General features: G+C 42.9%; 1 protein-coding gene across 1 annotated transcript; it reads right to left on the bottom strand.

Moving 5' to 3' along the window:
- Positions 1–917: 917 nt before the first annotated feature.
- Positions 918–18,434, bottom strand: TCTE3 (t-complex-associated-testis-expressed 3). The gene is made up of 4 exons (XM_024203834.2): positions 18,354–18,434; positions 2,694–2,912; positions 1,639–1,797; positions 918–1,032 (listed from the first exon to the last, which is right to left on the bottom strand). The coding sequence occupies exons 1-4, from the start codon at positions 18,432–18,434 to the stop codon at positions 922–924; spliced, it is 570 nt and encodes a 189-aa protein (XP_024059602.1). The 3' UTR covers positions 918–921.
- Between the last annotated feature and the right edge of the window lie 3,175 nt (positions 18,435–21,609).

Below are 21,609 nucleotides of genomic sequence, written 5' to 3'. Positions count from 1 at the left end.
TATAAATACTTTGCAAATTTTGTCTTAGCCATTCTTTTCAATATAGATATATGTATTGTTGTCATTAATTGTCAATTACATATCCATCTCCTAAGATTTTAGGTTGTCACTGAATGGATTTTACAGCTCTTCTGGCTTTGTTGTCATTAGGAACCAGTCTGATGAAATTAAAAAAAGTAACTGAATCCAGTAAATACAATATATCAGCCTCCAGACTAAGGATTATAAAACAGTTGATGGTTTGTAATTTGGGGTCCATCCTGGTATCAGTGAAGTCAATGACAACACTCCCACTGACTTCAATAGGAGCAGGACTGGGACCTTAAATGGAATGTTCCAAACTTCAAAATACAAAAATGAGAGTTTAATAGGCATAAGAAAAAACAGCTGGTTACAGTGGGGAAAATGTATTTAATCTAAGAAAAGCTTTTAAAAATAAGCTTTACAGTGGCTTTCCTTATTACTAGCTCTCTGAAGAGATTATTGCTGTGGAATTTGATGAATATGACAACAACTGAGAGTAAATACAATGTTACTCTTCTGTTTCAGAGTCACCTCAAAGAGTAGAATATTTCCCTTTTATGAACGGAATTGTCACTTGTAATTTGTTGGAACCCCATCCTTTAGAATGTGCGAGGCCACATTCAGCACCTTGCAAAATGTGTTCTTAGCACCTGTCATAAATTCATAAACATAGCATTATGACAGATGTATATAGTATGCACTCACCCACACATATTTTTTAAAAAAATTTATAGACAAGCATTGGTAAAATTTGTTTAAATTTATGTGCATTTCAATGTATCAACTGTTTTTAACTTAACAAAGAAAGTGTTCTAAAATAACTATAAATTTATGAAGATTTTTGAACAATTATACAGAGTATTGTGATGACCGTTAACAGAGGTTGCTTTTCGAAAACTACTCATAGTAACAAGCCATTATCAAAGCCAATGAAACAAAAGATTCTGTTTCACATTTAGCTGAAACCCAGTTGTCCCTTGCAACATCCCAGACCCATCTGCTGGAGATCTATGGGGGAGAAAAGAACAAAGTACTATTAAATTGATTAAAAGGGCACAAGTCTTAAGGAAATATTTTTCAGATTAGAACTTTACAATGAACATGTAGCATTACATAGGTGCAGCTAGTTTATATTAATTTATTTCAAATAGTAAGAATGTATATAAAACTGCAAATTAAAAGGAATTGAATGTTTTATTATTATTTATTAAATGCATTTTATTTTCCTTTAGAGAAAATTTACCTTAAGAGCTCTGAAAATCTGGTAGCCACAAAATGTTGTTCAGTGATTTTCCTTATCACTTTTAAAATATCTACTGAAACATACACTGGGGCTAAATCTGTAATACTTACTCAGGCAAACCTCTTGTGTCCTCTTCACACTGACCAGCAGTGTTAGTGAGCCATGGTGAGGTGTACATGCTGCAGTCTATTAAGTGAGACAGAGCAGCTGAGTTTCCTCTGCACCTCGGAGCTCCCAGGGGTAGCTCACCCTAAAGCAATGCAGATCTGGACCACCGTGAATGTGATGGTATGCCCAAGAGGCACAATAGGGCCCCAAACGTCTAACTCAGTTTGTGAAAATATTATGAGTAAATTAATTTGTCTACTCACTTTTATTGCCTGACCAGTCTTTTGCAAGATTAGGACTGTTACTACGTACTTATAGCGATCAAAGCCCATGTCCTTGACAGCTGTTAATATTTCTTCTGAGATTGAATTACACAAGAAGCTACTAGTCGCACCATTATACTTAGTTTCTTGAAGTCGCTGCTATCAAAAGAGTTTAAAAAAATTGTAATCTCCATCCTAACAAGCTTTTGTATAAAAAAATCTTACTTTTAGCTATAAAGAAAAAGGAAGTAAACTACTGGAATGTTTGTACACAATAGATGACGTCCCCAAATAAAAAGTTAATCATTTTTACTGAGAAACCCTTTATCCGTCAAAATATTGAAATATTTCACTTTAAAACATTTTAAACAAATTTTTTAATTTTCTTTGAACTGAACAGAAGTGTACTTTTTTCCTTTTGACTCAGTTTCATGGAAAATAGCCTAGGGGGCATCGGTCTGCATATCCACAACACGTCTCCTGCACTACAGAGTCAATGGGATTAGTTCTTAGTTTTCAGGGTAAATAGTATAATTTCCCTGCTCTTTGGCAACTATAGACTGTCTCAGTAGATTCTCCAGAGCAGAGTCCCTCATTCCATTTAACTTGATTTCATATACGGCAATCAGACTGTTGTTAATAACACCAGAGGGACTCCACCAATAATACTTTGCTCTCATGTCATGAAATGTTACCCGAACCAATTAAGGGAATAAAATTCAATAAATCCAAAATGTCCTATTATTTATTTTATTTTGGATAGTTCTCTGACCCATTTTAATCTATTAACAGAAAAAAGATCCAATCCCGTAAGGAGCTGAAAACCCTCAACTTCCACCTTCACTGCTGGTGCTCAGCAAGCACTCTGCAAAAGACATTCAGTATCTTACAGTATAGAGCTTGTGATGAGCATGAGGATGGACTTATGGATATGCTTAACTTTATAGTAACTTTGTAGTAACCCCAGGGCTGTCTTTGAGGGACTGAGGCCTAACATTTACACTAAAATTAAATATCTTACATACAGACAATTTAAACAAAAAGTATTACTCTACCGTTAGTATATGTTGAGCTTTGTTTCTTACTAAATGAGCCTGGAATTTCCTATATGGCTCCATTTTGTATGTATTGGCATATCTTATTTTTGCCATGCTAGTCCTCAATGTAAATATTTCACTTTTCCCAAACTCTGCAAACGATTCATCATCCATTGGTTCCGTACCGTGAACTTCATGGCTTGAACTTCTCATTCTGTCTTTTACGATCTGTGTATACTTTTTAAAACAAAAGAAAAAATAAAGCTTAGAATTATGCTTTGGTATTTGATTGTTGAAAGTTTTCTGACACTTCAAAATGGTATCGCTAGAGGGAAAGACTTAAATTTTGTTTGGGATCATCAGAAATATCTGAAAAAAACTAAACTGTGAATTGTTCACCTCTATTATGGATAACTGAGGAGTGTGCTAGTTATCTGATGCTCCTTCTGGGAAAAGGGCCAGAGGGATATCCTCTCACCTAAGCTCTGATTCTGCTTCCCCTGAAGTCTATGCAAATTTTGCAGTTGACTTCAGTGCAGGCAGAATTGGGTACTCGGGAGAAGAAACCCTCGATCAATCTGTCAATAAATCCTTTTCACTATCTTTCAAAAGTTTTAGAAAGCATAATCCCAGCCAACTTATCTAAACACCTGTGTTACCAGTAGAAAATTTTCAGTACTAATGCTGATGTTGTATACAATACCAATATAATAAACGTTATAACTGATTTATTGATCTTTTATGTGATTATATTCTGAAAAACTACTGTACAAATTGCACTGCAGAGATGCCTATATGTGGTCTCAATGACTTCCAGATAAAATTTGCTCAATTTTAAGCAGAAATGTATTTTTTTCTATTTGCAAGAACTAAAAGCTGTTTCGGATCTGTGGCACTCTGTGCCTGAAAGCAGCACCCTGGAACCCTCATATTCACCACTTTCATATAATTATGTTTTGTACAAAGTATACCTTGTGAGGTATCATTGTAAAAGTCTTGATCTGTTGAACATGAATATCCTGTTGGATTGTAAGTGCTCATTGTATGGGAAGTTAAGAAGTTTTGCTATATGTGTGATACTGAAATATCTTGCGAGGTTGGGAACACCCACAACCAGCCTTTCAGGTATAATAATGGAGTAGCCAAACACTGATGATGGCCCACTGAGGGGAATCCACACTCACAAGGACTACCCCAGGAACTGTATACAATGGAGACCTCTCAGAGAGAGCACGTAGACAATGGAGACTGTTTGACTCGTCATAGCAAAGGATCTTTCCAGCAAGCTGGAAGAAATTATAAAAGAGGGGAAGTGACATCATCACTTGGCCTCACTCCCTCCCACAACTCAACACCTGGAAACACATCTGGAGGACAAAGACTGAACTGGGGAGGTGGTCCCAGGCTGGAAAGGAGAATCCCAGCTTGTGTATTAAGGAACTATACCATCAGGATGAGACACTGCTTGATTCAAATCCTATCTAGTTTATCAGATTGTGATTTTACTTTTATTTCGTAGGTAACCAACTTTGATCTGTACGCTTATAACTTATAATCACATAGTTTTTGTTCTATATTTTACCTTAAACAGTGTGTTTTGGTTGAAATGCTTGGGAAATCTGCAGTGTACAATGTGGAGAGCGTGTCCTCTCCACATTGAGGGAGGGGCAGACTGGGTATTAAACTTACACTGGTCAGGCTTCTGACCAGTGCAGGATGATACAGCCCTGAGGTCCTAGGCTGGGAAGCTGGGGGAATTGGCTGGAGCCTCTCTATTGTTAGTTCATGAGTGGCTAGGAGAAGCATTCATGTTACTCAGCTGGGTGCGTCCCTGCCTGTGGATTGCTGTGTAAGTGCAGTACCCGGTGAGGTTTGCAGCTTGTCACAGCATCACAGTGTGAGAGGGAGCCCAGGTTGGTGCCAGAGGGCTCAGCGATACCCCTGTTCCAGGTTGCACCCCGGGGAGCCCGTTACAGGATCTGAAAGTGAAGAAGTGATCATTTTTGTTTATTCATCTTTATCATTAATAAAGATTCTGCACTGCCAAATTCTGTCCTCAGTTACACTAGTATAATGTCATTCTCTTCAATAGTAACTGAGGGCAGAATTTGGCACTGCAGTTGAAACTTAAGTAATCGTACTAATGATGAAGAGACAAAATTGATTCAAAATCAGTCTCCCAGAGGTGTGTTGACTTTGCAGTTCTAGCAGGAGTCAAAAGTAGTATAAACATATTTTTGCCACTACAATGAATGCATATGATCCTGAAAAAAGAACAGGAGTACTTGTGGCACCTTAGAGACCAACAAATTTATTAGAGCATAAGCTTTCGTGGGCTAGAAGTGGGCTGTAGCCCACGAAAGCTTATGCTCTAATAAATTTGTTAGTCTCTAAGGTGCCACAAGTACTCCTGTTCTTTTTGCGGATACAGACTAACACGGCTGCTACTCTGAAACCTATGATCCTGAATATATACACAGTGATAAAGCAGATTTGTTGAGTAAGAAAGTGACATTTCCCCAGCCATGATTAGAGTGGTTTCTGCATGTGCAGGTCTCACCTCTCCTACCCAGAAGGTGGGTCTGCTGCCACTATGGTATCAACCCCCAATACTATGGAGATACAGACATGGGTTTAGGATCTGTTCTGAGGAGATGGTAGGGAACAAGAAGTGGGCTGCCCCATGATGGATGGGGTCAAGAGGGACACACATCATCCCTAGACTAACCCCTTGTATCCTTAGGAAATGTAATTATTAGTAGTATTTGTATTGCAGTAGCACCTAGGAGCCTTCTGTCACAGACCAGGGCCCCTACTGAGCTAGGTGCTGTACAAACACAGAACAAAAAGATAGTCCCCGCCCTAAAGAGCTTACAATCAAAATATAAAAAAGACAAGTGAATACATACAACCAGGGAGCACAAGGAATCAATGAGACAATAACAGAGGACAGGATAGGCAGTGGTCTCAACACACCAGCTAACCATTTTTGTAGGCATCATGACAAAGGAGAGTTTTAAGGAGGGATTTCATGGAGGACAATGAGGTAGCTTTACAGATGTTTAAGGGGAGTTCCCCCCAAAATCTGTGTAGCCTGGAACTATATTACCTTTCCCACAAAGCCCTCTACAAAGTGTGGAGCTTTTTTAAAGAGGAATGAGGGTCAGCCACAGCCAGGGAGAAGGAGGTGGGGTGCCCAGGGGAACAAAGTTCACACTGAGGCACAAGGTCTTCATACTGATGACCCTGACCTCCCACTGTTCCTTCAACATTGGTGTGGATCCACAGGACTCAAAAGGTTTAGTAGCAGACCCTGCGTCTTCTTCAGTGAGTGAGGAGTAGATCCCACCCTCTGATGAAACAAAATAGGAAATTTTCCACAAGGGGAACCTCAAGTTTTCTTCTCTCTTTATTCCCTTCAGGGATTTTATTGTGGAAGGGAGCAATCCAGCCCTAAACATTAATTAATAGGGCAGGGAGACAAGCTTTTGAGCTCCCACCAACAGAAGTTGGTCCAATAAAAGGTGATAGCTCACCCACCTTGTCTCTCTAATATCCTGGGAGTGAAACAGCTACAATACCGCATACAATTTATAGGGCAATAATTTTAGATTTCTTAATCTCTGTGTTGTCATATTGTATTACTTTTGTAAAAAAACATGAACCGAAATAGTATTAGTTATAGTAGTTATCTGTGTAACTGACAGGATATTCTGTTGTCTAAGAAAGAGATCTGGACATTAAGTTCATCCAGTAGGTGCCATGAAACCAAAGTTCAATGGGCTCAGCTGAAAACAATGTCCTTCCATTTACTAATCTGAACTTTTTTCCAGCAGCATTTTAAGCTACCAAAACCCAATACACATATATCTCCAAAAATGTAAATGTGGGTATATGCATTTATTTGGGTATATATTAAATTATAAACAGTGGTCTTGGAATGGTAAAGTCAAGAAGTTATATTCAAGGGGTGTGGGATTGGAGAATAGCTGTTGAAACGAAGCCCAGTTGCTCGGCTGTGGAGCCAAATGCCTGATCGACCCACCTGGCATGAGCACCGATTCACCACTGCTGCTGAGTGGGGCACCCTGCCCCTGAGACTCAAGGAACCTTATAAGGACCCGTTAGAACAGCTAACACAATGTGGAGATCCCAAGGCAACTACCCATCCTTCACTGGGGGAAAAGCCGAACAATCCTCTTTGAAAATCTGGAAACTACTGGTTTAGAAAAATCTGATCTGTTCTGGGTTGATGGATGAGTTGCTGAGATCGTTCCTAATGGACCCTCTGGGAAACTAGAGAACACTTGAGGATTTCAGATGTAACAGGTACTATAAAATATCCTGTATTCTAGCTTCTGTTGCAGGTACAACATGGGGAATAGACCAGGCTGAAAACCACTTCCACTTGGCTAAATAAACAGATAAAGTGGATTAGTTTCTGCTGCAATACTTCCTGAACTGCCCATGAACAATCTTTATCTGCCTAATCTAGCCCCTCAATACCCATGCTGTGAGATGCAGGCTGTCCAGGTCTGGGTATAATAACTGACTGTTCTTGGGACAGTAGATCTGGAAATGAAGGCAGAGTCCATGGAGGTCAAATAGAGGCTGTGAAGATCCATGAACCCAGCACTGTCATAACCGTGCTGGAGCTATAAGAATTATTTTGGTATGGTCTTGTTTTAATTTGAACATCACCTGTGTGATGAGAGGAATGGTGAGAAATATGTACATGAGGCTTGGCCCCCCCTGAAGGAGAAAAGCAGGGGTCAAAAAGCCTGGGCTGTGACCCACTTGACACTAAAACTGATGGCATTTCCTGTTGTCTTTTGTTGCAAATAGTCTGACTGATTGGATACGCCAGGCATGAAAGATGGTTCTGAGCACACTGTTCTTCAGAGACCACTCATGGTTTTGTGAAAATCTCCTGCTGAGATGATCAGCCAAGAGGTCCTGGGAGCCTAGTAAGTGGGAGGCAATAAAAGTAATATCATGCGTGATGCATAAGTCCCATTATTTCACAGCTTCTTGACAAAGCTGACTGGATCTTACTCCTGCCTGTCTGTTTAGGCAGTACATCGTAGCTGTAGTGTCAGTCAGAATCTGAACTGACAATCCCTTAATATGAGGGAGAAAAGTGTGACAGGCCTTGTGAATTGCCTGAAGTTTGAGCACATTAACGTGAAGGGTAACCTCTTGTTCTGTCCATAAAGCTTGGGTTAGTAAACCCTCCAGGAGAGCACCCCATCCTATCAGGGATGCATTGGTGATATCTGTTTTGGATGCAAGGGGACAAGAGAATGGAATGCCCCTGCACACATTGTTCTGATCCACCCATCGTTCCAAAGATGCCAGGACCACAACAAGTACACAGAGCAACATGTCTAAGGGCTAGCTGATCAGTCAATAGACTGACTTCAGCAGCCCCTGGTGGCTGCGCAGGCACAGCCTGGCATATTAGGTCAGGTATATACAATCCAGCACTACACTCACACATTTGATGAATACTCATTGGCCAATGACCGGCCAAAGGAAGTACTTATGTTGGTCTTTTATCAGAAATTTTAGAAACTTCCTTTGACTTGGCAAAACCACCACATGGAAGTAGGTACCTGTAATACCAATCTGATAGCTTTCTTCAATAGGATAACGAGTCTTGTGGATAAGGGAGAAGCTGTGGATGTGGTATACCTAGACTTTAGTAAGGCATTTGATACGGTCTCGCATGATATTCTTATCGATAAACTAGGCAAATACAATTTAGATGGGGCTACTATAAGGTAGGTGCATAACTGGCTGGATAACCGTACTCAGAGAGTTGTTATTAATGGTTCCCAATCCTGCTGGAAAGGCATAACGAGTGGGGTTCCGCAGGGGTCTGTTTTGGGACCGGCTCTGTTCAATATCTTCATTAACGACTTAGATATTGGCATAGAAAGTACGCTTATTAAGTTTGCGGATGATACCAAACTGGGAGGGATTGCAACTGCTTTGGAGGACAGGGTCATAATTCAAAATGATCTGGACAAATTGGAGAAATGGTCTGAGGTAAACAGGATGAAGTTTAACAAAGACAAATGCAAAGTGCTCCACTTAGGAAGAAAAAATCAGTTTCACACATACAGAATGGGAAGAGACTGTCTAGGAAGGAGTACGGCAGAAAGGGATCTAGGGGTTATAGTGGACCACAAGCTAAATATGAGTCAATAGTGTGATGCTGTTGCAAAAAAAGCAAACATGATTCTAGGATGTATTAACAGGTGTGTTGTGAGCAAGACACGAGAAGTCATTCTTCCGCTCTACTCTGCTTTGGTTAGGCCTCAGCTGGAGTATTGTGTCCAGTTCTGGGCACCGCATTTCAAGAAAGATGTGGAGAAATTGGAAAGGGTCCAGAGAAGAGCAACAAGAATGATTAAAGGTCTTGAGAACATGACCTATGAAGGAAGGCTGAAAGAATTGGGTTTGTTTAGTTTGGAAAAGAAAAGACTGAGAGGGGACATGATAGCAGTTTTCAGGTATCTAAAAGGGTGTCATAAGGAGGAGGGAGAAAACTTGTTCACCTTAGCCTCTGAGGATAGAACAAGAAGCAATGGGCTTAAACTGCAGCAAGGGAGGTCTAGGTTGGACATTAGGAAAAAGTTCCTAACTGTCAGGGTGGTTAAACACTGGAATAAATTGCCTAGGGAGGTTGTGGAATCTCCATCTCTGGAGATATTTAAGAGTAGGTTAGATAAATGTCTATCAGGGATGGTCTAGACAGTATTTGGTCCTGCCATGCGGGCAGGGGACTGGACTCGATGACTTCTCGAGGTCCCTTCCAGTCCTAGAATCTATGAATCTATGAATAGGGTGGCTTAGCCTGGGGCTAAGCCAACCTGATTACAGATGGGCCCCACTTGAGAGGAATCAGGTGATTTTTACAGTAAAAGGAGCCAGGCTTAAGTAGTGATAAAGTCCAGATGAGGACAGAGCTGCAGGAAGATTCCTATAGAGGCAGGATGCTCAAAGCTGTAGGTTGCAATATAAAGGGGGAAGCCCAGAAAATTGCTACTATATCTGTAGAGACTGTAGTGATCAAGAAAGACTCCTGCAGGGCCCTGAATCAACAGGGTAAAAGCTCTTCAGGAAGGAGGAGAGACTGGAAAAGCTCTCCAAGCAGGGAGGCCTGGGAGAGACTCTGATCAAACAGGAAAGCGGCTGAGAAATAGCCCCAGAGAAGGCAGAAGGTTCTATTTTCGTGTTAAGACATTTTTGGAATTTTAGTTTGGGACAACTGTGACTCAAACTAAAGACTGTGAACTAGTCAAAGGGCTGAGTCACTGGACAAGCTACCAGGCAGAAAAACCACCACGGCGCCAGAGAGACCATCAATAGGGGTAATAGCCTAGTGAAGAGCTGTTACTCCACACCCAGTCATGACGGGGTGCCTAGCAGTGAATAAACTCTCTTACAATGTCCTATAAATCGAGGGCCGCAAACCAGCCATTATGACCTAAGGAAGGAATAATCAATGCTAGAGAGACCATGTGAAATCTTATGTATTTTTATGGACTTATTGAAATTTTGAAGATCTAGAATGGGTCTCAGATCGCCCTTCGACTTGGGAATGGGCAACTATCGTGAAGAAAAATCCTATCCACAACACTGAAGGGGAACTTCCTCTACAGCTTCCAGATGGACCAAAGTATGAACCTTTTGAAGAAGCATTGATTAGCGAGAAGAGTCCCTGAAGAAAGACGGGATGTGTGCAGAGGAGTGAGGATGGGGAAAAGAAAGAAACTGGATGGAATATTCCAGTCCCACCATGCTTAGGACCCACTTGTCTATGCAATGCTTGAGTTAGATGATCTCCTTAGTTGAGATTTGTGCTTTTTCTTTGAAAAGTCTGTGTCTTATGGTAAAAATGCTGTCTATAATAGTTTCTGTTGCTGCTGCTGAGCCCTGTACTGGTGTCTCCTGGTGGCTAGAATATATACACTGCTAATGAGCTCAGGGCAGCTTGTGAGTCCTCAAATAAATGTAAGGTCTCATCTGTTTTGTCCAAAAAAAGGGACAACCATCAAAAGGAAAGTCTTCGATAGGGATAGTCAACAAACTAGCTATGCCCAGAACTCTCTCCTCATTGTTACTGCAGAGGCCATCACTCTAGAAAAAGCATCAGCTGCATCAAATACAGACTGGAGAGACGGCCTGGTCACAATGTAACTTTCTGGCAGGAAAGCCTTAAATTCCTCCCTAAAATTTTCAGATAATTTTTCAATAAACGTAGACATTGCATCTCAGCTTACAAAGTCATATTTAGCTAAAAGCACCTGCTGATTTGCTATGAACATTTGAAGAGAGGAGGAGGAGTAATTTTTTCTCCCAAGTAAATCAAGTCTCCTGGGTTCTCTCTCTTTGGGAGTTGACTTAAGTCTTCCTGGTCCTGATCTCTCATTGGCAGCCATCATTACTACAGAATTAGATGCAGAATGAGAATAAAAACACTCAAATCTTTGCATTTATCCATGCACATAGCTATAGAGGCTAAGAAGGCTGGTGTATGCCATAAGGTTTATGCCAGTTCTAGTAGTGCCTTATTAATAGGTAGTGCTCCCTATCCAGGGGCAGAACCCTGTAGAATGTCCAAAAGCTTGTGTTTTCTTGCAAAAGGTCTGCTTGAATGCCCAAAGCTGCAAGCATTCTTCTCAGAAGCTCCTGATGATATAGTCATCTAGAACTGGAGAAGTGTCTGGGATCATAGAATTATCAGGCAAGGAGGCGGGACGATTAACAGGAGCAGATGGATCCTCCTATGGTAAAATCAACTCCTAAGGCAATAGTTCCTCCTGATGCACAGGCTGGTCAGGGGGAACAGTGTCTTTCTGTATCTCCAAAACAGGCAACTCCAGAAGCTTTGTTACCGTGTGCTCTGGAGAGCTTCCTCTAGTCTAGACCAGTGATCAGGCTCTGGACAAATGAGAGAACCCAGAGGCTCCAAAACAACCCCAGGGAAGAGCACAGGGCATCTAGAATCGGCAAGAATTCGGCCACAGTGATCTGTCCCTGCTGTCATAAGAGCTGTCCTCCTTCTGGAGGCAGTCTGCTAATCTGCTAGACCATCTGTGCCTGGGAGAAGATGGTGAACTATTGGAAGACTCCAAACCAGTCTGTGAGGAGTCACCAAAATAGTCAATAGGCACTGGGGGTGCAAAGCCTGATGGGACTACTAGACAACTTGAATGATCTCACCCATTGTGAAGAGGACAACATTGGTACTGAAGTAAGTATGGTAGCACTGCTCTACAGCCAAAATGCTTCTGAAATAAAGGTAGTCAAACTTTACTAATTCTGGGTCACTGAGAACGAAAATGATGCTTAAAATTGTTGATTGGCTCTAGTTTTCAAGATATGCTATTGGGTCAGTATATACGACCCTTGACTTGGGAATGGCGGAGGATAAGTGAGTTATAAAGGGAAGGGATCTCAATTTAAACCAGAAATGACTAAAATACATCTTTGACTGGATCTATGAATAAATCTATGATTGGGTTTGGACAGTACTTGCTTTTTAGGCAAAACAATGAATGATGCAATCTGAAGCTGGTATTGCATCATACATGATATGAATTGCATCATGTTATTCCTAGAAGTCATGGATGATGCAATCATAACGAAGCTTACATCACTCTGCTGAACAAATTGCCCTATATCAGCTCTAGAAATCATACAGTGTCGTGCTCTCTTATTTGTCAGTGTTTGATTTTGCAAAGGGACACATGTCTGTTTAGCCAAAGTGAGCAGAGATGCCTCATACTTGTGTGAACAGTGCAGATAACTTCTGCTATGTTTGTGGTGAAGTGACTTTTGCATCACAAAAGCGCAGTATAACCACTATGGGTAAGAAAGCCTATCACCTTTATTTTGGCTGCAAAATTGGAGATCAGGACAAGAGGTGGGCCCAACACATATGCTGCAACACTTGTGCAACAAATCTTCGCCAGTGGTTGAACAGGAAAAGGAAATCTATGCCTTTTGCAGTGCCAATGATTTGGAGAGAGCCAACAGATCATACCAGCAATTGTTACTTCTGCATGGTGCCTCCAGTTGGGAAAGTTGTGTTAAAGAAGAAAAAGTGGACTGTGCATTATCCAAACATTCCATCAGCTATACTCCCAGTACCCCACGGAGAAGGACTGCCGGTTCCTGATGCACCAGAATCATTCTCACTTGAGTCAGACGAGGAAGAGGAAGAGGATGAAACTTCTGGTCCGGAACCATCAATGTCACGGGACCCACATTTTCTCCCATCCTCCTCCTCTGAACCACACCTCATAACACAAGGTGAACTGAATGACCTTGTCAGGGATTTGGAACTACCCAAGAGTAAGGCAGAGCTGTTTGGCTCCAGACTACAGCTGTGGAATCTCCTGGCAGGTGATGTTAGGGTTTCCATGTTCCGTGATCGTCAAAAGGATCTTGTCCCATTCTTCTTCATGGAAGGTGAACTTGTAGCCTGCAACAACATCGATGGTGTGATGGCAGCCCTCAACATCGTTCACGATCCAGATGAGTGGAGACTGTTCATTGATTCATCGAAGACGAGTCTTAAAGCTGTTTTACTGCAGAATGGCAATGTTTTGCCATCAATTCCAGTTGGTCATGCAGTCCATATGAAGGAAACCTATGACAACATGAAACAACTTTTGAGGTGCATAAACTATGACCAACATCAGTGGCAGCTTTGTGGCGATTTGAAGGTTGTTGCTCTCTTGCTTGGTCTGCAGACTGGATACACAAAGTACTGCTGTTTTCTCTGCGAATGGGATAGTCGTGCAAGAGATTCCCACTACATCAAGAAAGATTGGCCACTCCGACAGTCATTGGAGCCTGGGAGGAAAAGTGTTCAGCATCCACCACTTGTTGAATCAAGGAAGATTTTGTTACCACCCTTACACATCAAGCTGGGTCTGATGAAGAACTTTGTCAAGGCCATTGACAAAACACAAGCAGCTTTCAAGTACCTCCGTGGAAAATTTCCAAGGTTAAGTGAAGCTAAGATAAAGGAAGGTGTCTTTGTTGGTCCTCAGATTGGTGAACTTCTTTGAGATGATGCATTTGACCATGCACTGTGTGGCAAGGAAAAGACGGCATGGAAAGCCTTCCGGTTAGTGGCAATAAATTTTCTTGGAAACAACAAGGCAGACAACTACAGGTTGTTGGTGGAAAACCTCCTCAAGGCATACAAAAGCCTTTGTTGCAACATGTCACTAAAGATACAATTTTTGCACTCTCATCTAGATTTTTTCCCACCAAACTGCGGAGCAGTGAGCGACGAACACGGCAAGCGATTTCACCAGGACATTGCAACAATGGAGAAACGCTATCAGGGCAAATGGAGCCCATCAATGCTTGCAGACTATTGCTGGACAGTGACAAGAGATGCTCCATTTAATGAATACAAGAGACAAGCCAAGAAGCGCCGAGTAGACACTGAATAGGACTAAACTATGTACATAATAGTTTTTTGCCTTTTGTTTCCTAATAAATTTTATTTATATAACCCTTTTGCTGATTTTTAAAGTGTTACATAAACAGGACAGGTGAAATATTATCATGTAAAGCAACCATAAACACATGAAAAGACCTAGGTTTACAATTTATGATTAAAACTCTACTATCTACACAATACACATAGACATAAAATGTAAAAACTTAAATATCTTAGAAACAGTAGCCAATCAGTTGTTTTAATTGTCATATTTGAATTCAGCACATCAAAATACATAATAAATAGCACATTTTATCTCTGAAGCAGACGACTTCTCAAAAATTGTAGACCAGTGTAGTCACACTGGTGACTACATAAAGCCATAAAGGCTTCACAAGAAGTTGATAGCACAGCATCTTGAGGTGGTGCTGAGAAAGACCCCATAGCCAGGACCATAGTAGAAAGTGGAGTCAGTACCAAGGAAGATGACCATAAAGATACCGAGAGTGTCAGTGCTGAGAATGTGTTGTTTCAGACTCTATGTGCCCTGGTATCAAAGTTGGCATCAGAGAAGGAGCCAAGCCCCCACCATGCTTCTTAGCTGGTACTAGTCAATACAACTAATAGTTTCTGCACTGGAGCTGATGACAAAGACAGGCCCAGTACTAAAGGAGGTGCTGACAAAGCAATCATCTCCTGAACCACAGGAAAGTCTGGAAGGGGAAGACAAAGCAAATCCTTTGCTGTGTCATAAGCTTGTGGGATTGTCGGTACCAAAGAGGTCAGCACTGAAACAGTGTGTGTTGATCCCAGACTCAACAGTTGTCCTGCAGAAGTGCCAGTCGATAGTACATTACTAAAGTCATCCCAATGTGGTGCCAGGGAGTCACAGGTTGACAGCCCAGCTGTATGTTGGCTATTGGATGAGTCCTCCAAGGATCTCCTTATAGCCAGATGATGTTCTGAGTCCTTTTTTGAAGAACTCTTCAACTTTGAGTGACCTCAGTCTAACTTGTGTGTCTTTTTCTGGGGAGGCCCTGGAGAAGAACAACTCCTTTCTCCATGGAGAAGAGTCCAGGGGATCTATTGAAGAAAACTGCACACACACTGATAGCCAGCATGTGAGAAGACAAATGCTCCCCTGGGAGGCCAGGAGCTGACAGAGGCCTCATTGCCTGCTCTATCAGATAGTGCTTGAGATGCAGGAAATCTGTTCTTTTCCTGAACTGTGGCAAATACTGTACCTCTCCTTAATATGCCCCTCCCAGAGGCACAAAAGGCAGCACATGGGGGGGGGGGGGCTACATTGTGTAAACACTTCAGAAGATGGGCAGTGATTAAAGCCCAGAGAGCACCACATAGCAAGAGTGCCTAGCACTGAAACTGAAAGAATAAACTAACTAATTGGTACTAATGGCTAATTATTAAAGATAAAGGGAAAGCTAAACTAGCTAACTATGCAGATGAAAAAAACAGCGAGGTAAACCACATGGGAAGCTCCAAATCAGGCCACAGGTGGTGAGAAGGACCTGAGGGGGCAGGGTGCTGCTGCCCTTATATAGCCTCAGGAGGAACCACGAAGATGTGCAGGGTCACATGCATTCCCGACAGTACTACTGCAGAAAACTCTCCAGCTGTGGTGTGCTGGGCATGCAGACACCTGAGCAAAATACATGCATGCAACATATTTTGAAGAACAATTTAATCAAATGGTGTTGCTATTCTGAAAACACATTTTTATAGTAAAACTCAATTTTTAACATGTTCAAAAAAGACTATTTTGAGATCAATTTAGCTGTTTCCTCAGTCCCTAGCTCCAATTTCTGGTTGCAGGGATAGTTTAGGGCAGGTAGAGTCATCAGCTGCTTAATCAGGCAGCAGAATGGAACAAGCACCTGAGCAGAAAGCGTCCCAGCTGCTAGGCTGTGATGCTAAGAGGTGAATGAAAATATCTAAGAATATGGAGGACATACAGATATGCTGAAGAGATTAAGTACTTTCAAAAGACCTATAAAGATGTCCAGTCAGGGGCTCACAAAAACTTTCATTTAAGTCCTTGGAGAGAGGAAAGGACATGCTCTGAGTAGGTTACATGAGGCAATGTTAAAAATATCAGTGGCAGCCAGCAGCCTGTCTATACTAAGGTTCCCAACAACGCTAATACCAATTGAGCTGAACTATTGTTACCAATGTTGGGAAATTATTAGAAATTCTCCTTATGCTAGAAGGGCCATTGAAGGAGGAGGCGAACCTAAGTCTTTTAAAGATCTCTGGCCATGGACCAGTTTTTCTAAGTCTTATCTTTATCATTCTCTGTACCAAAAACTTTTCAATGGTCATAAATAAGTCTACTAGTAGCTTTTAGAAATGCAATTACTAATACCATTTTACTTCATATTTGCTGTACTTTTGGCATTGTAAATAGTGTTAGTAAATGTTATAGCAATCATTTTCTCTGTGTTATATTTTAAGTGTGGTCCCTTTCAGAGCATCTCTCAAAAGTACATGACCCAATTTAGAACCAGTCCATTGTTGTGTATGGAGCTATTCTGACCTCATTGGCTGGGAAAACAGAATCACCACAGGAATCAGATCCCCGAGCTCAGAGAACTTTTGTTCCAAGACAAGCCAGTGACACTGTACCATTGTGAGGTAAACATGAAGGTCTATGGACGATTCATGCTTCAAGGGTAAGTACTGAATGAAGCTGGCATTGAGGTGCTTAAAAGAGAAGCTTGCAGCGTTGTCAACTTTTCTTTTCTTGAGTAACAAGATTTCAGAGGGTTCTGGAGCCTGTCTTGTAATGATACTAGAATCTCCAGCCCCCTCGTGAAGCTCAGCCCTGTCGGAAGCCAACAGTCTCTTTGTTATGGCTTGCTATTCTCACAGGAAGAAGCAAAGAACCCAGCAGTTCATCACAATTCTGCTCCCTTCACCTGTGAGAAACAGAATGGTGCCTCTGCTCCTCTTCCCACTCTCCACTATAGCACCTGGCCTAGGAAGGGGCAGAGGGGGGTAAGGACCACCCCTGGAGCTGCCCCCATCCCAGCACAGGAAGTGGAATCCTGTTGCACCCCCCAAGCCTAAGGTGAATTACCCTAGGAAGAGCAGATATGAGGCTGGGGGGTGGTACAGAACTGATGGGAGAACTGCATGACAGGATTAATTTCTGGGCAGGAGACAGGCAGACATGGGAGTGAGAGTTCCTGCAACATGGGCCAAGATCACCTCATATATTTGGGACAGTGGGCAACACTAACAGTTATGCACACATCCTGGGGATCTGCAGAGTTAAAAAAAAAATCAAAACACAGACCACAAAACCACACAATATAATTTTTTTAAAAGTTGTCACATTTCTGAAGGCCAATCTTGTGATTTTTTGGGCAGCCGCCCTAGATGCCAACTTCAAGTGGTGCCAAGTTGCTGTGCTGCTTCCACCCCGCCGCCCCTTTTTGCTCTGCTGCTGGGGAGAGAGAGATGAAGGCACAGTGTTTTCTTCCCTGGTTTGGAAAATGGCTAGGGCCTCTCCTGTGTGAGGTACAACCTGATGCAGGAGTGTGTGTCAAGTCCCAGAGGGTGGTGATACAGCAGGAGAGGGATTAGCGTGAAGGGTCTTATAAAAGACCAGGTTTTGATTAACACTGATCAAGCAGAGCAGACAGCTTATGGATCCAAACCCTTGGCCAGAAGCAGGTCATAACCTGCGACCAGGAGCCAAGCACAGTCCATGAGCAGTATTGAGTCTCAGAGAAGCATCTAAATTAAGAACAGAAGGTGCAATGGACCAGCCACACACCAGCCAGCGGGAAGCAGGGGGCTGGAGCTCAGGGCGCACTGACCCCTGCCGCAGCCCAGGCCCGCTCCCTGCCGCATGGAGGCGCCTATGACATTTTGCAGAGCCGGAAGTAAGCTGGGCAGACAGGCAGGTGCGCTCTAAACGGGCACGTGCTGGAACCTCAGCCTCCCGCCCTCTCTGCGCTAAGAGGCAGGAGACGCCCATTGACTCCCTCTTCCCTCCTCCCGCCCCGGGAGGCTAATCGCAACTGATATTCAGTCAGAGCGCGAGGACCTGCGCCACAGGTGCTCGACCCGCCACTCCGGTCCAAGCGCGTGCACAATTCCCCTCCCGTCCCCCCCACCTCCACCTGACCGCACCGTGACCCAGCTCCCCAATCCGCGCCTGCGCACTGCCTGCTGCTCACGTTGTCTTTCTCGAACATGCTTAAACGCCGCTCCCCCTTCCCCCCCGAAGGAAGTTTCGACGCCTTCGCATGTTTGTCCATGGCTTCCGCCCTGGCGTGTGGCGTCCCGCCCCTCGGTGCCTTCCCCCAACCGCCACTCAACGGCCACTAGAAGTTCCAGCTTCGCGCTGCACAGCCCTCGCTCAATCAGCAGCGCCAGGGTGAGGCTTTCCCGCACGTGCCGTGATGTCGTCATTGGCTGCGGACGGCAGAGCGTCACTGGTTGTGAGACGGCAGGAGAGGAAGGCGGAAGTAAGCGAGGTAGCTGCGCGCGGTCCGGGCGGGAGGAGGCGCGGCGCCTTTTCGGAGCGTCGGTTCCGCGCGGGCTGGGGCGGGCGATGCCTCCGCCCTGGATGTCCCGAGCGGGGGAGGGAAGCTGAAATACAGCGACGCGCCCTTTCCCGCTGGGGGTAACGTGCTTAACGCCCCTGCCCCCGATCTCTTGGGTGGCCCCGGCTGGAGTCACCGGCTGTCAGCCTCGCTGCCCCGCGTGTGGGCTGGGCCTGGGGTTCCGGCCGGGATTGGATCCAGGCGGCAGCCCCGGCCGGGATAACGGCTCCTGCTTCCAGGAAACCGTCGCCGTGCTCAGTCCCGCGGCCCGGTTAACCGGATCTATTGGGGGCGGAGCTCCTGTGTGTGACACTGGCCACAACAGTGCTGCGCCGCCATCTCGCTCCCTGGGACGCGGGTCCCCTGGGGGGTTAGTTTCTTAGCTGGTGGTTAAAGCGTCTTTTCAGCGCTCTGTGGGTGTCAGTGAAACAGACATTAAACTCCTTGAGAGATTGACAGTCTTAACCCTAGGATAGATCATATCGGGATATCTCCGTGATGCTTAAACTGGGCTAGTTTGAGACATAGCAGGTCCTGACTTGGTGAGGAGCATATGTCACTTCAAGGAAACCGGACTTTGACTTACATTGTTAAATACTACATTAAAGTGAGCATAGGGAGCAGCTTTCATTTTTAATATACTTAAAATGAATAAAGCATGTAGGAAAAATGCCCAAGGTAAAATGTAGTCTGCTAAGTACACTTTTTAACGGTGTGTCATCTAGTAGTACAGAAAGTTAATGTTTCAGGAAAATAAATATACTACCACTGAATAGATTGCTTCTGAACTTACCATATGTTTAGAGAGTGCTTCTAGGAATTTTGGTCAGTTAGATCCTTCTAGTGAAAGATTCTGTCCTTTTCCAAGGAAGTGGCCCTTTTAGTTCTTCCTCACTTACTTTAAGGAATGAGCCACTCTTAGAACAACACACCTTTGGAGGGTCTGTCGTCTGTTTGGCTGTCCTTCCTTAAATTCAGCTGGACATTCAGTGGCACTGGTGGAAGGCCCAGTAAGTTGACATGACTGGGATAAAGCGGCCATTCCCTACTGCTTTACTGGGTATATCTTCACTGCAGAGTGAGCATCACCACTGCAAAGCTATGCCTAAATTACCATGTCACTGTTTCTGTACTTGCCTTTGTGTGTCAGCAGCATATGCCATTGTTCTTTGTAACAAGGTGCTCTAGAATTCTTTCCCAGTCAGTTGTGGGAAAACTTGTCTATCCTTCAAGAGGAACTGTGGGAAAGCATTGGATAATTATCAGCACTAGTGTGATTTTGCTTGTCCTCACTCTAAAGTGTATGGGTTCCTGCCAGAGTTAAATCAGAACTTGGACTCTAACCCAGCTGTGCTAGCTAGCTGGGGAAGAAAGCACCTCCAAACTCAAGTAAAAAGTTCTTGTGTATGAACCATAAGAGCACTGGGTTAAAACTTGGGTAATAGCAAGGGTTAACTCTGGGGTGAATATATTGGGGTATATGCTGGGACAGAGGGCTGAAGAAAGAAGAAAAGAGCAGAAGTTTTTCTTGGCAAGCACATATATGAGAGTGAACAAAAGTACCTTTAAACAAGGTGGGAGGTGTTTACAGGCTACTTGCTGCCTTTGCCCTAAATTTTGTTTACAGAGGAGTGGGGAGAAAATAACTTCCTAAACATCTAGAGAAAAGCCTGGAAGCACAAATAAACTTGCATCAATTCCTTACTCTCTTCTTATATGAGTGAGGAATTTTTATTGGATATCCTCCCTTCTGGCCATGCATAATACGTGAATTTCCCATACTAGTTTCAAGTACTAAAAGTCTGGACTTCTAGGAGCCATCTATCTGAAACTATTCTCCAGACATGAAAGAACCCTCTATACAAGCTAAAGTGGACTTTTTACTGTTTAAAGTACGTGCAGAAAATGGTTCAGCCTGGTAACTTTTATTGCCTGGCTCTCTAAGGGAAAAATATAATGAAGTTAATATACAATATAGTAAACTTCTATCACCTGTGTGTGTGTTTCCTGTTGATTTACTAATTGTAAGTACAGTTCTCAAACAATATATGTAAAACAGTGTATGGCAATATTTTTGTATGTTTAATTTTTATAATTAATAAATATTTTAAAATCTGTCATCCCTTTTCCCAAACAAAATCAAATGTTTGCCACATTTCCCTCTGATTTAGTTAGAACTATAGGAATTGCCATATTGGATTAGACTAATTGTCCATCTAGTCCAGTATCCTGTCTCTGAGAGTGGCCAGCAGCAGATCCCTAAGGGGGGGGCGGGGAGGGGAGCCAGTACCCCCAGTAAGCAGATGTGGAATAATCGGTCCCCATGAAAGTCTCATCCTAATAGCAAAAGAGCAGTTTAAAACATGAACCATGAGATTTTAATCCCTTCTAGAACTGTTTGCAATAATTGTTATAACTCGGTATTCTTGTTACTAAATGTTTGGCCTTAAGAAAGATTGATAAGAGTCAATATCCCATGACAGTGAGTTCCACGATCTAATTATCAGTTTTGAATTTGCCAGCTTTCATTTTCCGGAATGTCTCCTTTTGGTAGTGGGGTCTTTCTCACGTAGCTCCTAGTTAGTAGTTTCTCACCACTACTAATTATTTTATATATTTTTATCAGACCCACTTTTGTTCATTTCCTTGCTAAAGGAAATTATCTTAATCTTTTCAATGTCTTCATAGGAGAGTTTTTCTATGCCTCTGATTATAGAGTTTAAGGCCAGAATGGACCACCAGATTGTATTAATAATCTAGTCTGACCTGCACATCACAGGGCACTAAACCCAATCCACTTATCCTTGCATTGAGCCCAGTAACCAAGATTAGACTAAAATATTACGGAATCCTGTAAGGTCTGTTAGTTCGAATATTTCCTTCCAAT

Source organism: Terrapene carolina, unplaced genomic scaffold, assembly GCF_002925995.2.
Source record: "Terrapene carolina triunguis isolate 2854851 unplaced genomic scaffold, T_m_triunguis-2.0 Scaffold85, whole genome shotgun sequence".
NCBI classification, from domain to species: Eukaryota; Metazoa; Chordata; order Testudines; family Emydidae; genus Terrapene; species Terrapene triunguis.
This window is presented reverse-complemented; position numbering and strand designations above follow the sequence as displayed.